The 18,879-nt window shown below is 34.8% G+C and overlaps 1 protein-coding gene across 8 annotated transcripts; it reads right to left on the reverse strand.

Annotated features, from left to right (window-relative positions):
- Positions 1–1,609: 1,609 nt before the first annotated feature.
- On the reverse strand, positions 1,610–16,109 carry LOC106780285 (plant UBX domain-containing protein 1). 8 transcript variants are annotated; one of them, XM_022776917.1, is made up of 8 exons: positions 15,906–16,109; positions 5,194–5,244; positions 4,974–5,070; positions 4,780–4,848; positions 3,749–3,816; positions 3,281–3,410; positions 2,961–3,065; positions 1,610–2,112 (listed from the first exon to the last, which is right to left on the reverse strand). In XM_022776917.1, exons 1-8 carry the CDS (start codon positions 15,996–15,998, stop codon positions 1,919–1,921), a joined length of 807 nt encoding a protein of 268 aa, XP_022632638.1. In that variant the 5' UTR covers positions 15,999–16,109; the 3' UTR covers positions 1,610–1,918. The 8 variants fall into 8 exon arrangements, with proteins under 8 accessions (XP_022632638.1, XP_022632636.1, XP_022632635.1 ...); XM_022776915.1 differs by having other exon boundaries at positions 4,771–4,848; XM_022776914.1 differs by having other exon boundaries at positions 4,771–4,851.
- Positions 16,110–18,879: the final 2,770 nt, after the last annotated feature.

An 18,879-nucleotide genomic window follows, 5' to 3' on the forward strand; every position in this document is an offset into this window, starting at 1 on the left:
ATGGCACAAAAATGACAGCATAACTTTACTCTAATCAAAGGTAATTACATGAAGGAGGGTCACCTTTATTTATAGGCTAAGGTATCTCAAAATAGGCAAAAATTTTAACCTAAAAGATGCACTTTGGCTAGTTTGGAGAGCAAGAAGAAATCTCCTCCAATAGGAAAGAAACAAGTGCCGAAAATCCTCTTAAGGAAGAACTGGGCGTAGCTTAGATTGGAACGAACCAATATAAAATTACATGTTTTAATCGCTTTGCTTATTATACGTTTTCTTAAACGTTTATTTGAAAACACAAATATCTAACAACTAATGCAGTTTATAACACTTGCAATAATCACTAAACGCGAAAAGAATTTAAAAGATTATTCAAACTCGCCTCCTCCCCCTCCCTTCTTCTAGTGTTTTACTATATTTCAGAATCCTCACAGTCACCCCTCCATGATGAGACGAATGCCGAGACATCTTTTAATTTCAAATTTTTTCCCATATTTACATATTTACTCCTAAGTAAAAAAGTGAATCACGAGACTTGTTAACTAACCAGAATTTACGTCACTACATACTCCACCACTTTCCACAAAAGGATGTTCTTTTAACTTAGAAAATTAGACTTACAAACAAATAAACACTCACTCTAAGACTCCTAAACACTAAAAAGAACATACTCTTAAGTATTCTAAAATTCCTAAACACTAAAAAGAACATACTCCTAAGTAGTAAGACTAGAATGAGTTCTTTTAGCCAAACTACACCTAAATATGAAATGTAAAACAATTAAATGAATCATATGGTGAGACTGGTTAGCTTTAGCTTCCAAAACATACGATTATACCAAAATATTAAAAAAAATTGTATAATACTAAAAGATGAAGAACACCAAAAATCCTTTCAATACACTTAGCTTAAAGAGACCTGTACAACAAAGAAATAAAATTGTTACAAGTAGCAAATTAAAATCAACAAGAGGGAAATATTGGGTTTAAGATTTAACGAGCTACAATGAAAAAGGGATGTTAACTCTCCATATTATAGTTCCCGCACGTGACCTTTATTATCTAGACTTGATTCCACCTTTTATAATAAAAAAATATAACGAAGTATAAAACATGCTACATACCAATTCTGATCCATTGTTTTGCTATTTCTATTTTGAAAAACTATCTAATTAAAAATTTTATTTGAAATAAAATTCTACCTACATTATTTTCTTCTAAAACTTAATTCCTCAATTTACCCTTAACTTTTGTGACAAAAAAGTACAACAAACTAAAAGAACGAAATCCATTTGCAGTAGGTCATTTCTTCTTACACTTCCATATTTTTAACTTCCACTTCCATAAATTTTTGTATTCCAAAATGTAAAAATCTGAAATACAGTTTTCTATATTTGGAATTGTAAATTCAAATATACAAAATTTAAATCCGGATAGCATAATCTAAAAACATTAGAATTTATGTGAGAGCAGAAAGAAATTTATGGTTGTGCAGGAAGAAATTGCCATAGCAGTGTAAGCAAAGCAAGACCCCAAGATAGAAGTTAGTTTTGGCAATGCTTCATTCTCGTAAATATCTTGTAAGTATAATCTATATAAAAAATACAGTAATATTAATAAGAAAACAACATTTCAAGATGCTTGCATTCTCCAAATCAGGATTAAAGAAAATTTCTACAAGTATAATGTAACGTTGAAATTTGAAACATCACATACATCTAAGACGCTTGCATTCACTAAGAAACGCTTGCATCAAACACTATATACAAATTCACGAAATGCAGAAGGAAGAAAAGGAAGTTAACTATGATGTATTCTTGTGGACTTTGCATAATACGCTGAATTCAGATATAACGTTGACCCACAAGAAAAGTGAAGGTTCTTTTCTGAACAATGATTACTGAATCTAAGAGAAATTGAAATCACATTTTTAACCACTTTGGTTTAACAAGTTTTTTCTCAGCAGGTTTGCGTTGTTCAACAGGAGGAGGCTGTATTGCCACAGCAGGTTCAGGTTCTGACTGTACTAAAGGCTCAGATTGTTGGCCTTGATCATTAGCAGCATGCAGTTCCTTCAAAGACAATATATCTTCTTGAAGATAAGGACCAGTGCTACCTAAAAATCCCCATCAAATGAGAAAGGAAAAAAAATATAACAGCTGGTAATTATTTAATCCCATACAAGGTAGTAAGAAACACTTTATCATAGCCTTTTCCTCAGTGCTTCTCAAATTAACTAGAAATACACGTCAATGGCATATGATGTGAACAAAATAAGTTAAGCTACTATCAATTTTATATTGCTTAATGCGTCGCTTGATTGCATGTACTTGATGAAGTGACATGTAATGAAAGATTTGGTGGGCTGCACATTTCACATTTTAGGCAACAATATAAATGCATAAATAGTACCGAAAGAGACTAAATATAAAATCTGAAACAGATCAATAACAAAATAAAATACACAAGAGTACAACTGCAAACTTGAAGAATTTGAACATTGAATAACCTACAAATAATCCAAAAATATCTTCTTCAAAATTGATCTCACATATGGAGAAACCATGGGATTTATGTAGATACCAAGTCTATCCATTTTAGTATTATGACATGAGAATTTGGTTCTCCATAGATTAGTACTGATATAATAATCAGGTAATAAAATACTTAACCCCTAAATTGATCCTTCATAGATTAGTGTCACGAAGTTAATTCTCCAAAGATTTTGTGAAGTGAGATAAAAACATGAAAGAATTGCTAAACATTTCCTCTTCTGTTGCTAATTCAGTCTTCATTAGAAATATAGGCAGACATTTGACATATTCAAAGAATTCATTTGGAAACAAAAGTTTCTGACACTAATATTCCAAGGATTTAAGGACTTACTTGGAATAACAGGGAACTCAAAGGACTTTACAGCAATATAACACTGAAAAAAGGATTTTCATGACAGGATGAACTTACCTTTTGGGACATCGTATGAGAAGTAGACAATGGCACCAGGACAAAAGCCAGCATCATAAAAATTCTGAGACATGTCTTTCATAATCTTTTTAGGTGGAGTAGTATCTGCATCATTCAAAGTTAATATGATTTATTTCTCAAATCATGTCCAAGGCAACTTTTTACTGGTTTAATTATTTATAATCAAGCGATGATTCATCGTAAGCTACACTAAACTAATAGTAGAGTTAAGGGAATTTGAATTATGCCATAAAGGTCTGTACAAATTCTAAGCATATATCATTCAAAATTTAATCTCAAATAAATACTAATATGCCTACATATATAGAATGGCTCCTCTGGCAGCACAATAACTTTAGTCAGGACATCAATTAAACTCTGGACTGTTTCCGATGGGTGGAATGTAGTCTCCAATGTGTGATTATCTGGGAATCGAACTCTAATTATAGCCTGCAAAAAACCCCAAACAAACTTAAAAGATAAATTTATGTTTTACCAATCTGATTAATTCATAAAGCATTTATGAGCAGTTAAAATATACCCCATATGGAACAGATTAAATCTTGTACACAAGTGAAATACTATCTATATTTAGGTTCATTTGTTTTCTGATTGTTTCCAATTATTTTCGTAAATAGATAAATTCTAAACTTCTTATCCCTAAAACTAATCGGAGTGATTATCTCATCCTTGTAAATTTTTTACTGTTATCATGGAAACATAACACATTGTTCACTATTTTCAGTCTCAACTCCAACAATAACAACAATAATAATAACAACAACCACCTTGGTCATTTCTGACCTCCGTGCTGCCTCTTCTGCTTCTCGGATTTTTCGAGTCTTCAAGAACTTATCTGAGAAAATTGAATACATTTAAATTTTAATGTAATGAAGGTAATATTATTTTGTCTAAGCAATTCCTGACATATATAACAACTTAACTGTTTAGCATCACTATTTTAAAAAGTACCATCACCCATGAATTATAAACAAAAACAAATACATTTTTTCTATCAGCACAAAATCAAATACATACAATTGCATTTAAAAAGCCAAAATGTAGAAGATAAAACAGTTTAGTAGACGATGGTTTGAACAGCATAAAAAAATATGGCAATTCTAACTTCCTAAGACTGCAAAAAAATGGCCCATTAACCTTGACTAGATAATCAATTTTAATCTGTAAAGATTAAAATTCTAAGCATTATTACTGAACAACGAAATCCCAATTAAGTTGGCACCTTAAAGTCCACTAATCATTTGCAGCACGTCAAAGTAAATTAAAAAGAAAGAAAAACATATAAACAAGACACAAAGACATCGAACCAAAAAGCTTGTCCTCATATTTCAACTTTTGCTTTCTCGACGTCATAAGATTATCAATTTTTTAGAAGTAAACATTAAATTTGTCAGGTAATGATCAAAATGGAAATGAAATGACGGGAAGAGGATAAAAGTTCCCCTGTTTGAGAGTATAAATTAGATAGGATGGAAATGGAACAGAAGGGGAATCATTTTTCGTCGTTTCCCCTTGAAGATAAAAATATCACTTCCCACTAATTGGGGTGGAATGAGGGGAAACACAAGGATAATGGAATGTTGTACGGTTAGGACAATGGTAGCTTTGTCCAATGCCAATTCTTCCCATCCCAGCTGATCCCCTCTTTTTATTTTCAGTGTCATTAACCAAATAGATCCATACAGAGAGTAAATGAATCAAGTGTACATCAATGTAGACAGGGCATATAAATAGTTTAAAATAAATGGTTAATAAAATTTTACTTTTCTTGTGGAATGGTTAGTATTACCATCATTACCTTCCTTTTTAGCTGCCAAAAGTCTGTGATAATCTTCAGCAGTAAACTCATAGAAGTCATCAGTCACCTCTTCTAGAAACCATAAACAAAAGTTTAATTAGGATATTTGAGAAAAAGCCAATATCAATAAATAAAAATTTCCAGGAAAGCATTTCTAGTGCCTTGGGATTGTCAATAAGATAGGGTGCAATTACCATTGGATAATGCAGCATTTGATGATGAGGAAACATATGTTTCAAAAACACGGATCTCTCGCCCAGCTCTTTCTTTCAATGCATCAAGCTTGATCTGCTTCAATACAATATAATGGTGAAGGAAATATCATCGAAATAAATAGTTCACTGAATTGCAGAAGCAGTAAACCTGAACCAGAAAAAATTTGGTAGAAGTACAAATATATAAGTTATGACATACATGAGATAGAAATATCCATAATGCCTCATGGAAGATCAAAGATAATAGTTTCTGAGGACAGGGAAAAGGAAATCCTTGTTATTATTTCAATTTAACAAGTCCAAAGCACCAATAGTATTTTTATCTTGGATTGGAAGGGGAATGGTTTTGAGTGCTGTAAATCGCCATTTGAATTCCAAATCACACAACTCATTTGTGACTGGGTTCACATATGTAACTAGTTTGGTCATGCACAAAGAGGTTATGAGAAATCTTATCCTTACCTTTTATCTTTAGTTAGTTTATCATTATTCATTATTTGTATTTTGCGCTAAGTTCATATTTCTTTTACTATAAATAAAATACCCTATGTGTATATTCAACACAAGAGTGATTAATCTCTTACCTAGTTTTACTATATAAAACATCGTATTAGAACCAGGTTACTATATTCAACATGATATTAGAGTTAGGTTCTTTTATATAAAAATTTTCGTGCCTCTCCCACTACACCCATTGTCACTGAAGTTCTAGTTTCGACCGGCGACCACAGGACTTTGATCGTCTCGATCAGGTAACCACTACGTTGTCAACAACGCCTTCATTGGAGCTCTTACATGCTCTTAGTACCTTTCTAAGTTGTTGATTTGCTCCCTTTTTCGCTGTGCATGGCAGCGAGTCCTGTCTCCTCAGGTAGCTATTCAAAATGTCGAGGTTGTTCTTTTTCCTCTTTCAAGTGCCTTGGTCGGAGAATCTTGGATTTTTAGGGTTTCTCTCTCCTGTTTATCATTGGCTTCTTCTGCTCCTGCCTCTTCTGACCTTTCTTCAGTCACCAATGCATTTTCTTTTGTCACCGGTGCATTTGACCAATCCATATATGTTTTTTCTCCCGTGGCAAAGATAGCTTTTGTTAGTTTATTTATAGCTCTTCAACAATGGCCTATTTATCCACTGGACCTCAACAATGCATTCCTCAACGGCAATTAGCAAAGAGATTTATATGAAGCAACCTCCTAGATTTGTTGCCTAGGGGGAGTCGTTTGGATTGATATTTCTTCTTCTATGTCGTCTTCGTAAATCATTAACAATTTTGTATCATTCGAGTGCAGAAGCTTGATAGATATGATTTGAATGCACCAGTTTGAGAGAGAGTTAGATGTATTATATTATTAGATATCTTAGATAGATATGTTATCTTTATCTTTTATCTTTAGTTAGTTTGCTATTATACCTTATTTGTATTTTGGGCTTAGTTCATATCTCTTCTATTATAAATAGAGTACCCTATATGTATATTCAACACAAGAGAGATTAATCTCATACATAGTTTTTACTATATTCAACACACCCCATAGAACTACATGCACTTCATATAATCAATGTTTCCTTTTATTTTATTACCGGTTGAAATAAATGCGGCAGGTCTGGCTGGTCATTGACCCCTGCCTCTACTTTGGCCTTTTTACACTTATTGTCTTTACCCTAAACAGCCATAGAAACTCCAGAAAAAAACTTCAAAACACAGCCACAAAATGAGAACAGACAGGAAAAATAAGTTCAGACAAGATAAAAAAAGAAGTCAAGAGAGTCAAATTTGAATGGTGTTACATGAGATTCAATCTTTTCCTATATACAATTGAAATCCCAAATCAGTCCCAAAGCCTGGGCCAAAACAGTCGTGCTTGAATCAGAGAAATTCTCAAATTTTATGATCTGATAAGAAAGATCAGTTATCTCCCATCATACCAAATTACTTCAAATCTAAAACAGAGGGCAAAAAACTCACAAAATTATGCAACTCTACAATCTAGGTCATGATTTTGACAAAGATAAGAAAAATGGTGGTAAGCCAATAGGACTGATTACTTTTTCAAATGCTTTGTTTGGATAGGACTATTCAAATTCACTGGATTTTAATTTTCTTGTTATATACAGTGTTTCAATTAACACGAAACAAAGAAATTATGTTAATATTAAACAATATTCTACAATTCAAAAATAAAATTTCGTCATATATTTCCATCCACATTTGTTGAGGCTATTTTTGGTCAAAGTTTTCGAAGATTTGTTGGACAATGTCATCAAGGGTGTTTTTTTCAATGGACATTGGTTGAGATTATTTTCATTAGATATCACCAATAATTAATTTTGAGAAAATATCAGGGTTATTTTTTGACATCAATAATCAAGGGGTGATAGAGTTCTTTAGTCAAGAAATCTATCTAACACACTCCATAGCACAAACTAACACTGACAGAAGAAAAAGAATGGGTATTACTTATGTAATTCTCGAATACAATGTACAGAGTCCACTCACAAGGGAGCACTCTCCCTGCACAGGAACAAGTATCATGTCTATACAATAGAATATCCCAAAAGCTAACCCTTTACAATAGCTCATAACCTTCTTGTAAGGTTCCCCAGACTAACTGTTAACTAAATAGCTAACAATCGACCACATTCCTTAACCTCCTAGCCACCCTATTAATTTCTCTTCCTCCTCTCATACACTTTTAATACTCTATCATTACCCACCGCCACAAGATCAACCTTGTCCTCAAGGTTAAATTCTAGAAATTGCTCCTTAATGGTCAGCTCATCCTCCCACGTTGCTCCCTCTTTCCCTCCTTCCTGCCACTCAATCAGCACTTGTGGCACCATATCCTCATGTTGTTCCTTCGTCCTTCTTTGTAGCACCCTGAGTGGCCAACATACCGGCCCTTCTACCTGTAACTCTACTGGCAGGTACCCTTTCACCTGCTGTGTTCTAATTGCCAGTTTCAATTGAGAGACATGGAACACAGGATATATTCGAGCGGTTTCCAGAAGTTGTAGTCTAAACACCACCGGTCCAAACTATTTGATCACCTGAAACGTCCGTAGTAACATGCTGACAGCTTAGGATGTAGCCTAGTGGGCATGGAAGCTTGCCTGATCTTTAGATAAACCTAGTCCCCCTCCTTTATAGTTGTTGCCCTCCTTTTTCTACTAGCATACTTAGCCATCTAATCCCGCACCTTTGCTAAATGGTGCCTCAACTGTTTCAAAGCCTCATCCCTTGTTTGCAACTCTTGCACCACTGCTTCCACGACCATATCCCCTAGCACAAACCTTGTTAAAGTGGGCAGATGTCTCCAATAAACTGTCTCAAAGGGGGTACACTTGGCTGCCCCCTGATAACTGGTGTTGTACCAATACTTTGCCCAAGGTAAAACCAAACTCCATATCTTGGGTTGTTCAGAGCTGAAACAACGTAGATAGGTTTTCAATATCGGGTTAAGTACCTCAGTTTGCCCATCCGTTTCTGGATGATAGGCTATACTGTTCTAATATGAGATAATATCTTTAGAATCTTCCTAATTAAAAGAAATAAATACATAATATTTTATTTTATTTTATTTCTTTCCTAGGTTTCCTAGTTTCCCTATTTCCCTTTATAGGAGAACTAGATTATTACAAATAGAAGGTTTGAGAATGTATTTTTTATCATTGAGAATAATAATAAGTCTCATTTTCAACTTGGTGTCAGAGCTCCTGATCTTAGGGGCTAGATTCCACTGCAACAAGTCGCAGCGCTGCTGCTGTCCGAACACCGTCATCGCCGGTTGGGGTCGTCGATAGGGTCAAAGCTGAAAGTCGCTCCGTGAACGGAGCCTCCACGCGCCGCCACTGTCGCCGGCACGAGTAGCCCACGCGCCCACCTTTGGCAAGACCCACTCGTCGCCACCACCACAGACAGGGTCACCGAAGCCCCCTGAGTCCATTCCTAGGGTCGGTGACGACTCATTTGGGCTGTACTTGAGCAGATCTGACTTTTACGTTTTGCTCCTTTTTTTCTCGGTGAAACCCACTCGCCATCGCCGCCACAGAAGAGTCGCCGGAACCTCCGGATTCTGTTCCTTGGGTTGGTGACGACCTGTTTGCCCTTTATTTGAGTAGATCTGAGTTTGAAGTTTTTGCCTCTTTTTTTTTTCTCGGTATGACCCATACACCGTCATCGTCTTGGAGACTCCTCGTTGCATTCTACAGGTGTCTGAAGTAACCTTTGAAAGCAATGGATGAATCAATGAGTAAGTCCTCTGGATCATGCACTCTGTCCATAAAAGGTCAGATTTGCCTCAATACTGTTGATCATGTGTCTCAAGGTATTTGGATCCTTGATTCGGGTGCAACTGATCATATGACACCTTTTAGTGTGTCCTTCGACTTATATGGTAAAAGAAATAAAGAACAACTTATTACAGTTGCGAATGGTCAGGGTATACCTATACGCGGCTCTGGGAATATAATTTTGGACTCATCTATTGTATTGAAGGATATTTTACATGTTCCACAATTAGCTAACAATCATATCTCTGTGCAAAAACTCAGTCTTATCAAGTACTTATTTTCCCCACTTGTTTACCAAAAAATTTGTTGAGTCTTTTAATTGTGATATTTGTCAATTTTCAAAACACCATCGTGCATCTTATCCTATTAGTCATAAAAAGAGTATTTTTCTCCATTTAATTTAATTCATTCTGATGTTTAGGGTCTTGCCATAGATTCTATTTCTGGAACCAGATGATTCGTTACCTTTATTGACAATTGTACCTATGTCACATGGACATACCTTATGAAAAATAAGTCTGAAGTTTTTCAAATTTTTGTTAATTTTTTCCATCTTGTCCAAAATCAATTTGGGAAAAATATCAAAAGAATTAGGTCTGATAATGGTACTAAATATGTGAATCATGAATTTCTCAATTTTTTGTCTCATAATGGTATTGTTCATGAACTAACCTGTTTAATACCCCTCAACAAAATGGGGTTGCAGAAAGAAAGAATCGTTATCTTCTTGAAGTAACTAGAGCTCTTCTTTCTCAAATGTCTGTTCCAAAAAATTACTGAGGAGAAGCTGTGTTAATTTCCACATATCTAATCAACAGGTTACCCACTCATATCTTAAATGGCATTAGTCCTATAGAGTCTCTATTGTCTTTTGTTCCTTCTTCTTCCCTACTGTTAGAAGTGGATTTTAAGCCTAACTCAACCCCACAAAACCGGCTTGTAGGGTGAGGTTTGCACCCACTTATATACACTTAAATGGCCTCATCTCTAGTCGATGTGGGACTTCCAACACACCCCCTCACCTCAACCCCACAAAATCGGCTTGTAACGTGAGGTTTGCACCCACTTATATACACTTAAATGGCCTAATCTCTAGTCGATGTGGGACTTCCAACACCTACTAACGTGTCTACCTAGTTGAGTCTTTGAATGTGTTGTTTTTGTTCACTTTCATCATCCTAACCATGGTAAATTAGATCCCAGAGCTCTTAAATGTGTCTTTATTAGGTATCCTTCTAATAAAAAAGGGTACAAATGTTATCATCCTTAGATTCGTCGCGTCTTTATCACCATGGATGTCACTTTTCATGAAACACAATCCTTTTATGTCAGTCCACCACTTCAGGGGGAGAAAGCACTTGAAGTGGATGAACTCTCCTTCTTGTCATTACCATGTTTGTCTTTGCAGGATGCCCAAGACCTGAGCAATGAAGCTACCATAGTCCATAGTGAGGAAAAAGACAGATTTTTTGGCAAAAAATATGAAAGAAGAGAACAACCCACTTCGACTCTCGAGCAAGAAAAATTGTCTAATCCAGAGGTGAGAATCCCTGAAGATATCAATGAGAAGGAGGTAAGTAATACTGAGGATTTACCCATTGCATTGAGAAAGGGAAGAAGATCATGTGCTAAATATCTTATTTCTCAATATGTTTGCACTAACAATCTCTTTGATAAGCACAAAAGTTTTATTGTTGCCATTGATGCCACAGAAATTCCTACCTCGATCCAAGAGGCCATGAAACTTGAATATTGGAATCAAGCCATGAAAGAAGAGATGAATGCATTAGAAAGAAATTCAACTTGGGAGATTGTTGATAAGCCAAGAGACAAGAAGGTAGTAGGGTGTAGATGGATATTCACAGTGAAACATAAGACAGATGGGACAATAGAAAGATATAAAGCTAAATTGGTGGCAAAAGGATATACCCAAACATATGGGATTGATTATGAGGAGACATTTGCCCCAGTGGCAAAGATGAATACAGTTCGAGTTATTCTCGCTTTGGCTGCCCATTTTGGATGGGACTTACACCAGCTGGATGTGAAGAATGCCTTTCTTCATGGAGATGTAGATGAGGAAGTGTACATGGAGATTCCCCCAGGTTTTGAAGTGAAAAATGAAAGAAACAAGGTATGTTTCCTAAAGAAAGCATTGTATGGTCTTAAGCAATCCCCTAGAGCATGGTTTAGAAGATTTACAAAAGCAATGGTTTCCTTGGGATACAGACAAAGCCAAGGAGATCATACTCTTTTCATAAAGCACTCTTCTGTAGGTAAACTCACTCTATTGCCTGTCTATGTGGATGATATGATTATTGCAGTAGATAATGAAACAGAAAAATTGGCATTAAAAAAAAAATTGGCAGCTCAATTTGAAATGAAAAACCTAGGAAAACTCAAATATTTTCTTGGAATAGAGGTCGCCTACTCCAAGAACGGAATTTTCATCTCCGAAAGGAAATATGTACTTGATCTCCTCAAAGAAACAGGAAAGTTGGGATGTGTAACCTCAACTGTTCCTATAAAACAGAATCATAGAATTGGAAGTGAAGAAAGTACTCCTGTAGAGAAGGCCCAATATCAGAGATTAGTGGGAAAATTGATTTATCTATCACACACAAGACCAGACATTGCTTATGCAGTTAGTGTAGTGAGCCAATTTATGCATGATCCAAAAGAGAGACACATGCAAGCAATTGACAAAATTCTCCAATACTTGAAGTCAAGTCCAGGAAAGGGGCTATTATTCAAAAGGGAAGACACATTGAATATGAAGATATATACTGATGTTGACTATGCAGGTTCTATTACTGACAAAAAATCTACTTCTGGGTATTGTGTATTTCTTGGAGATAGTTTGGTAACATGGAGAAGCAAAAAGCAACATAGAGTATCCCGTTCTAGTGCAGAAGCTGAATTTCGAGCCCTTGCTCAAGGAATGTGTGAAGGACTCTGAATGAAAATCATCTTGGATGATCTTAAAGTCAAAGTGGAACACCCGATGCAACTACACTGTGACAATAAGTCTGCTATGAGCATAGCCCATAATCCAGTACAACATGATAGAACCAAACACATTGAAATTGACAGACATTTCATCAAAGATAATCTTGACAGAGGCTTTGTGATTAGAACTCATGTTCCTACAGAACTTCAAATAGCAGATATTTTTACAAAAGGACTTCCTCCAGGTAGATTTCAAGATCTTGTAGGCAAGTTGGGAATGATTGATATTCATTTACCAACTTGAGGGGGAGTGTTGTAATATGAGATAATATCTTTAGAATCTTCCTAATTTGAAGAAATAGATACATAATATTTTATTTTATTTTATTTCTTTCCTAGGTTTCCTAGTTTCCCTATTTCCCTTTTTAGGAGAACTAGATTATTATAAATAGAAGGTTTGAGAATGTATTTTTTATGATTGAGAATAATAATAAGTCTCATTTTCAACTTATACTCATGCGGAGCTGTGTACCCTGTAGTCTAAATAATTCTCCAAAATAGACTCAAGAAGGTAGGGTCGCGGTCACTCACAATCGAAAAAAGCACCCAATGAATCCTAACTATTACCCTTACAAAGACCTCTGCTATGGACTTGGCAGTGTAAGGATGCTTGGTGGGTATGAAATGCCTATATTTGCTCAACCTATCCACCACTACTAACACTACATCATACCCCTGGGATTTAGGTAATCTCATAGTAAAATCCATACTGGCTTCCTCCCATATAGCTTAAGGAATAGGTAGTGGTTGAATCAGGCCTTGGGGTGATGATACTAAGTACTTATGTTGTTGGCAAACTAAACAGGCCGCCACAAAATCAATTACTGACTTCTTCATGCCAATCCAGTATAGTGATTGGGCTACCCTTCTATAGGTCTGGTACACCCATGAATGTCCCCCGTGGTGGTGGTGTGAAATTTGGCCAACAACCTTGGAATCCAGGCTGACTAGGCTGAGAGCACTAAGTGGCCCTTGTAATGGAGTCAATCATGCTCCAAGATATAAGCTGGGTGAGAATTAGGGTCTGCCCTTACTTCGTCACTGATTTTTTTCAGAACCCGATCCTCCTCTACCTCCTTCTGCACCTCCTAGAATTCCTACCAATAAGGTCTAGCAACCATCCTTAACTCCTTATCTCCAACATCCTTGCTACCTGCTTCTCTATCTTTGTTTTCATCAAATATGGGTATCGGTAAGGCCACACGTTAACCGGATAAGTTCCCTCATTGATGGGTATTTTGTGGTCTAGAAGTCTGGCAGGAGGAAGCCCCTGGAGTTCCCTAAAAATCCCATCCAACTCTTCCAAGATCTACTCCAGTTTCTCCATTTGGCTGGGTGTTAGCTGCGCCATCCCCTCATCCCCATTTTCTAATTCTATCTAACCCAAATCCCAAACCAGAGTCACTTCCAAGAATGTATATTACTTCTGTAATTCTCAAATACAATGTATAGACTCCACTCATAAAGGAGCACTCTCCCTCCATAGGAACAAGTATCCTGTCTATACAAAAGAATATCCCAAAAGCTAACCCTTTACAATAGCTCATAACTTTCTTATAAGGTTCCCCTTGTTAACTGAATAGCTAACAATCAACCACACTCCTTAACCTCCTAACCACCCTATTAATATCTCTTCCTCCTCTCATACACTCTTAATACTATATCAAGGGGTCTTTGGCCAATTTTCTTACAACATCTTAGTCAAGGCTAGATGAAATTTTTCCCAATTGAAACTAAAAAAAGAAATTATCAAGAAAGTAAAAAACAAGATAATGGTAACGCCAGCCAAAACACAAACACTGCCAGCCCAGACAAAACTCTCATAAACAGCAAGGGAAAAAAGACTTGATGACATCAGCCGAAAAATAGTCCCTTTAACATTGGCTAAGGAAACTCTGACTAATGTTGACTAAGAAATGACTCTAGTCTAAATCAATGGAAAAATAATCTCAACAATTTCAACCAACAAATATATCGGTTAAATAATCTTGACATACATCAGGCAGAAAAACACTCACATCGTTAATAAAATAAAAAAATAAAAAAATCAAGCTGAGAAAAGTAGCCCAACCAATGGCTAACGACATCCCAACCAAGGCCAAACATATAAATCCCGGCCAAGACCAAGCTAGTGAGAGAAAGTTAGAAAAGAAGAAACATAGATGTGAAACATGAGAAAGTACAAACATCTCAAATTCTTACATTTTAGGAAGAATTTAAAAGGGGATGGGATCTTGCAAACCAAATTCCAGAAGTGATGGCATGATTGATGAGAATGTCGACCAAAGAATTAAAAGGGGAATAAGAACACCCTTTGTGAAGAGTTGAACAAATGAAAGGAACACTCTCTAAAAGTTATAGAAGGAAACACTAGCCAACCCCACCAAAGTGGGAGATAGTTGCTGTAGTTAGTATAAAATCAAAGAATGCATACTACAACATTTTCATGCAATTGTATGTAAAAATTTCCTTGTCAAGGCTGGTGAACAGTAAGGGAATCTAGAAAAGGTTGTGGATTAATCTACTGTACTGAAAATTAAATTGCAAAATGTGATTTTTTTAGAGGCCATATAATGTATTATAACAAAAATAAAAGGTAGATATTACTCACAAGATGTGAACAGCTACATTTAGCATTAGTACACAAAGCAAGTCCCATCCTAACATTAAGCTTATAAAACTACCACACATCCCATCCGAACATCAACACGCTTAAAAGAAAAACAAACAACACAATAGCAAACAGGAGAAACAAAGCATGAAAAATTCTACTGCTATCGCCAATTGGAGAAAACTAAGAGCTAGCCATCTTAATAGAAAGCAAAGGATGAACCCCCCAATCATAAAAGGAAAATGACGATGTTTTGGCTAACCCGCCAAACATAAAAGGAAAATGACGATGTTTTGTTGATCTTGGCTCTAATCCACAAGCAAGCTCTAAACTTAATTACCTCCACCACTTTTTCCAAGAAGTGATTATAATCAAATTAATGAGAAAGACAGACCACTGAAGGAGATCACTACATGAGTAAATTTTACACTTTCCGCCCCATTTTAGGTTGCACAATTAAATGTTAATTCTTGTGTTTTTAATCCTTAAAAATTATTTCTTTTATTGGGTACCTTGTTAGTAAATATCACTGTCAATTCAAAAACACTGAAAAAGATACAGACAACGGTGAGAATAAAAATTATTTGCTTTCGAAGGATGTAAACAATCCAATAAAAGAACCTTGCGAGACCCACCAAAGAAAACTTCAATAATCAATAGAAAGGAAAATATTAAAAATTGATTTTTTTTTAATTGGGCATCCTGTTAGTACCTATCAATGTCAATTCAAAAACGCTGGGAAAACATATAGACAGCGCTGAGAACAAAAATATTTTGCTTACCAAGGAAGTAGACGATCCAATAATTAAAAAAAAGCTTGCAACAAACCCACCAAAGAACTCTTGATATTATCAACAAAAAGGCAAAAATAAATCCAACCCAGATCAGAAAAGAAGATGAATAGATTATCAAAGAGATGGTGACAAAAGATAATTCCCAGAAATCGCACAGAACAAAGAATTCAAACAAGAATATAATTAGTGTAATAGCAGAAGAAAGAAACCTTGGTGGCAGCTTCAGTGTCCATGTCGGTGGAAAATTTGTAGGTGGCCCTTCTCTTCGTGTTAGAAGTTAGTGTGCAGGAACCCACGACCATTATAAGTGATATGAAACCAAGACACTTAATATTGTGAAAATTTTGTGTTTTCTATGAGCCGTTTCACCTCTCTCCTCTCTCTCTCCCACCTTTTTATAATAATCTCTTTGGATCACTTTGATTATTTTCTTCTTAAGATATATGGGAATGGAGTAGTTTCACATTTTTTTTTTTAAATAAAAGGCAGTAAATTCTTCTTTATTTTCTTTTTCACGGTTTCACAAGTTTGGTATTCTTTGTATGCAAGCAAGGTTGCACCTCATGAACATCATCAGATTATAAAAACATTTTTGAATGTACATTTTGATTAGATGTTTAGGTGTTTAGGTTTTGTATAAAACCCTCGTATTTTTAATAATGGAAAAGTATTAAAAGTTTAACATTTTCGCATTTACGTTTTGAATAAAACTGAGTTTTAATAGTAAAAAAAAGAATAAATTACATAATTAAATCAACTTTTTAACCTGTTAAAAGTTAGATCGTAAATAAAAAATTATAAAAATGTGATTTTTATAAAATTTTACTGTTGAAGCAAAATTTATTAGAATAATCTAATTAAAATAAAATAAGATTTCATGATAATATTTTATAAAACTTTTGCATTGAAAATATTTTGAGATATGCATACATTATCTTTAAATACTCTCTCTAGTTGGCTCGTAATGATAAGTATTGTACTTGTCATTAAATGACGCATTTATCTGAGGATTTTCCTCTCGGTAGAGTACAAACCATCTTAAAGCACAATTATAAAAGCAAGGTAAGAAAGGAGGTGACAAACCTAGGCTACAAGAAGGGTGCTTTTTTTGTCTAAAACAAAGACTGTGCACGATTAGGTAATCTAGTTCTTGGTGAATCCTTCATAATTGATAGATCTTTGAGTGTGTTGTTTGATTTTGGAGGAAAGATTAAGTCAGCAAGTGAGGAATGAGATGAAGAATGGTAATACAATCTTATCTAAGAAAGAGTATTATTTTATTTTCAAATTTGAATTTTCAAAAGACACAGCAAAAAATAAATCAGAGAAAAATACAAAATAAGACAGAGACGAGGATGTCACAATCTTGTAGATTGATAAGTCAAGTAAAGATTCGTCACAAAGATGTTAATTTTTTTATAAGAATTAGAGTTATAATCCAAGAATCAAGACAATCCTCTCAAAGAATGCAAATGGATATAATATGACTCAAAAGTGTTCACATATGTATTTTGTGCCACTATATATAGGCACAAATGTTTAAGACACTTAAGAAACCCTAAAAGAAGGCACAAGGACATTAGGCCCAAAAATAACTTGAATTTTTTAAAAAAAAAACAAACAAATTATTTGCAATTAAAAGAAAATTACAAATTATTTTTAATTGCCTAAACTATTGTATAATTGTGCTTTAAGATCTTCATGTCTCATGAATTCCAATCTTCATAGAGCATCATGAGTCTTGAAGAGATTTGTTCTTTCAACTGTTTGCTCCTCGACCTTGTCATAGGTCCTTTGAATTGCAATGACTCTTCCTCAAGTTTTTCCTATATACGATCAAGAGATAATTCTCTATCATTCCCTCCTTCTTGAAGCGAATTTGTCCTTAAATTAATACCTACATTAAATGGAGACAAGTCATTAATGTTGAAACTAGAACTCACTCCATAATCATTAGGTAGATCAACAATATAAGGATTATTATTAATTTTCTTAAGAACTTGAAAAGTTCCATTTCCTTTAGGTAGGAGTTTAGATTTCCTTTTGGAAGAAAACTTATCCTTCTTAAGGTGTACCTATACTTAATCTCTAGGCTCAAACTTCATCTTATTCCTCCCTTATTTAGCCTTAGAAGCCAGTTTCTCCATTTTCTTTTCAATTTATGCCTTCACTTCCTTATGTAAGTTTGCAAGACCATCTTTGTTAGTCAAAGCATAAATATTAGGCAAATGTAACAAATCTAAGGGAGTTAAAGGGTTAAAACCATAGACTACCCTCAAATGGAGACATACAAGTAGTAGAATGAACTACTATTATAAGCAAATTCCACATGAGGTATCCATTCCTCCCAAGTTCTAAAATTTTTATTTACAAAGCATCTAAGGAGTTGAGAAAGAGTTTGATTTACCACTTCGGTTTGTCCATTCGTTTGAGAGTGACACATTATAGAGAAGAGAAGTTTTGTACCTAACTTACCCCACAATACCTTCCAAAAATGGCTAACAAATTTTACATCTCTATTCGACACAATGCTCCTTGGAATACCATGTTGTCTCACCTCTTCCGTGAAAAATAAATTGGCCACATGGTTGACGTCATCACTTTTATGATAGGGAATGAAGGGAGCCATTTTTGAGAACCTATCTACCACAATAAAAATAGAATTTTTTTCCTTGTTTGGACCATAGAAGTCCCAAAACAAAATCCATAGAAATATTGGTCCATGAAGAGTCAAGAATAGGGATGATAACAGGTTAGGTCGAGCATGGATAGTGTCTACCCGCAACCCGACCCGCATGACACAACTAGACTCGTTACCTACTAGATACCCACACACAAAAAAATCCGTAATTTTTTTCAACCCAAGAGTACTCGTTGGATGTTTTCAACCCACAAGTATTTAGAAAAATATATATTATAAGTTTTTCAATGAGTTCTAAACTAAATTACAAAAAAAATACAAATAATATTTTAAACATATATCCAAGTAAACTCAATGGATAAGTAAATAAAAGATAAAACATAAATTCAAATTAATAGTAAAACATATATCCAAATACAAGTAATTTAAAAATAATTCTTCTAAAAATAACACTTTAAGATATATGTTTCTTCTCCTATATCTTCATTTTGATCACTTAATTCCTGAAACAAATAACACACAAATAAAGTCACCATTTAATG

The sequence above is a fragment of the Vigna radiata genome, unplaced genomic scaffold (assembly GCF_000741045.1).
Source record: "Vigna radiata var. radiata cultivar VC1973A unplaced genomic scaffold, Vradiata_ver6 scaffold_171, whole genome shotgun sequence".
NCBI classification, from domain to species: Eukaryota; Viridiplantae; Streptophyta; class Magnoliopsida; order Fabales; family Fabaceae; genus Vigna; species Vigna radiata.

Coding starts and splice junctions, on each gene's coding strand:
- LOC106780285 (XM_022776914.1), bottom strand. CDS start 15,998: ATGGTCGTGGGTTCCTGCACACTAACTTCTAACACGAAGAGAAGGGCC. Junction 5,071..5,193: donor TATGGATATTTCTATCTCAT/GTATGTCATAAC, acceptor ATTGTATTGAAG/CAGATCAAGCTTGATGCATT. Junction 4,852..4,973: donor AAATGCTGCATTATCCAATG/GTAATTGCACCC, acceptor TATGGTTTCTAG/AAGAGGTGACTGATGACTTC.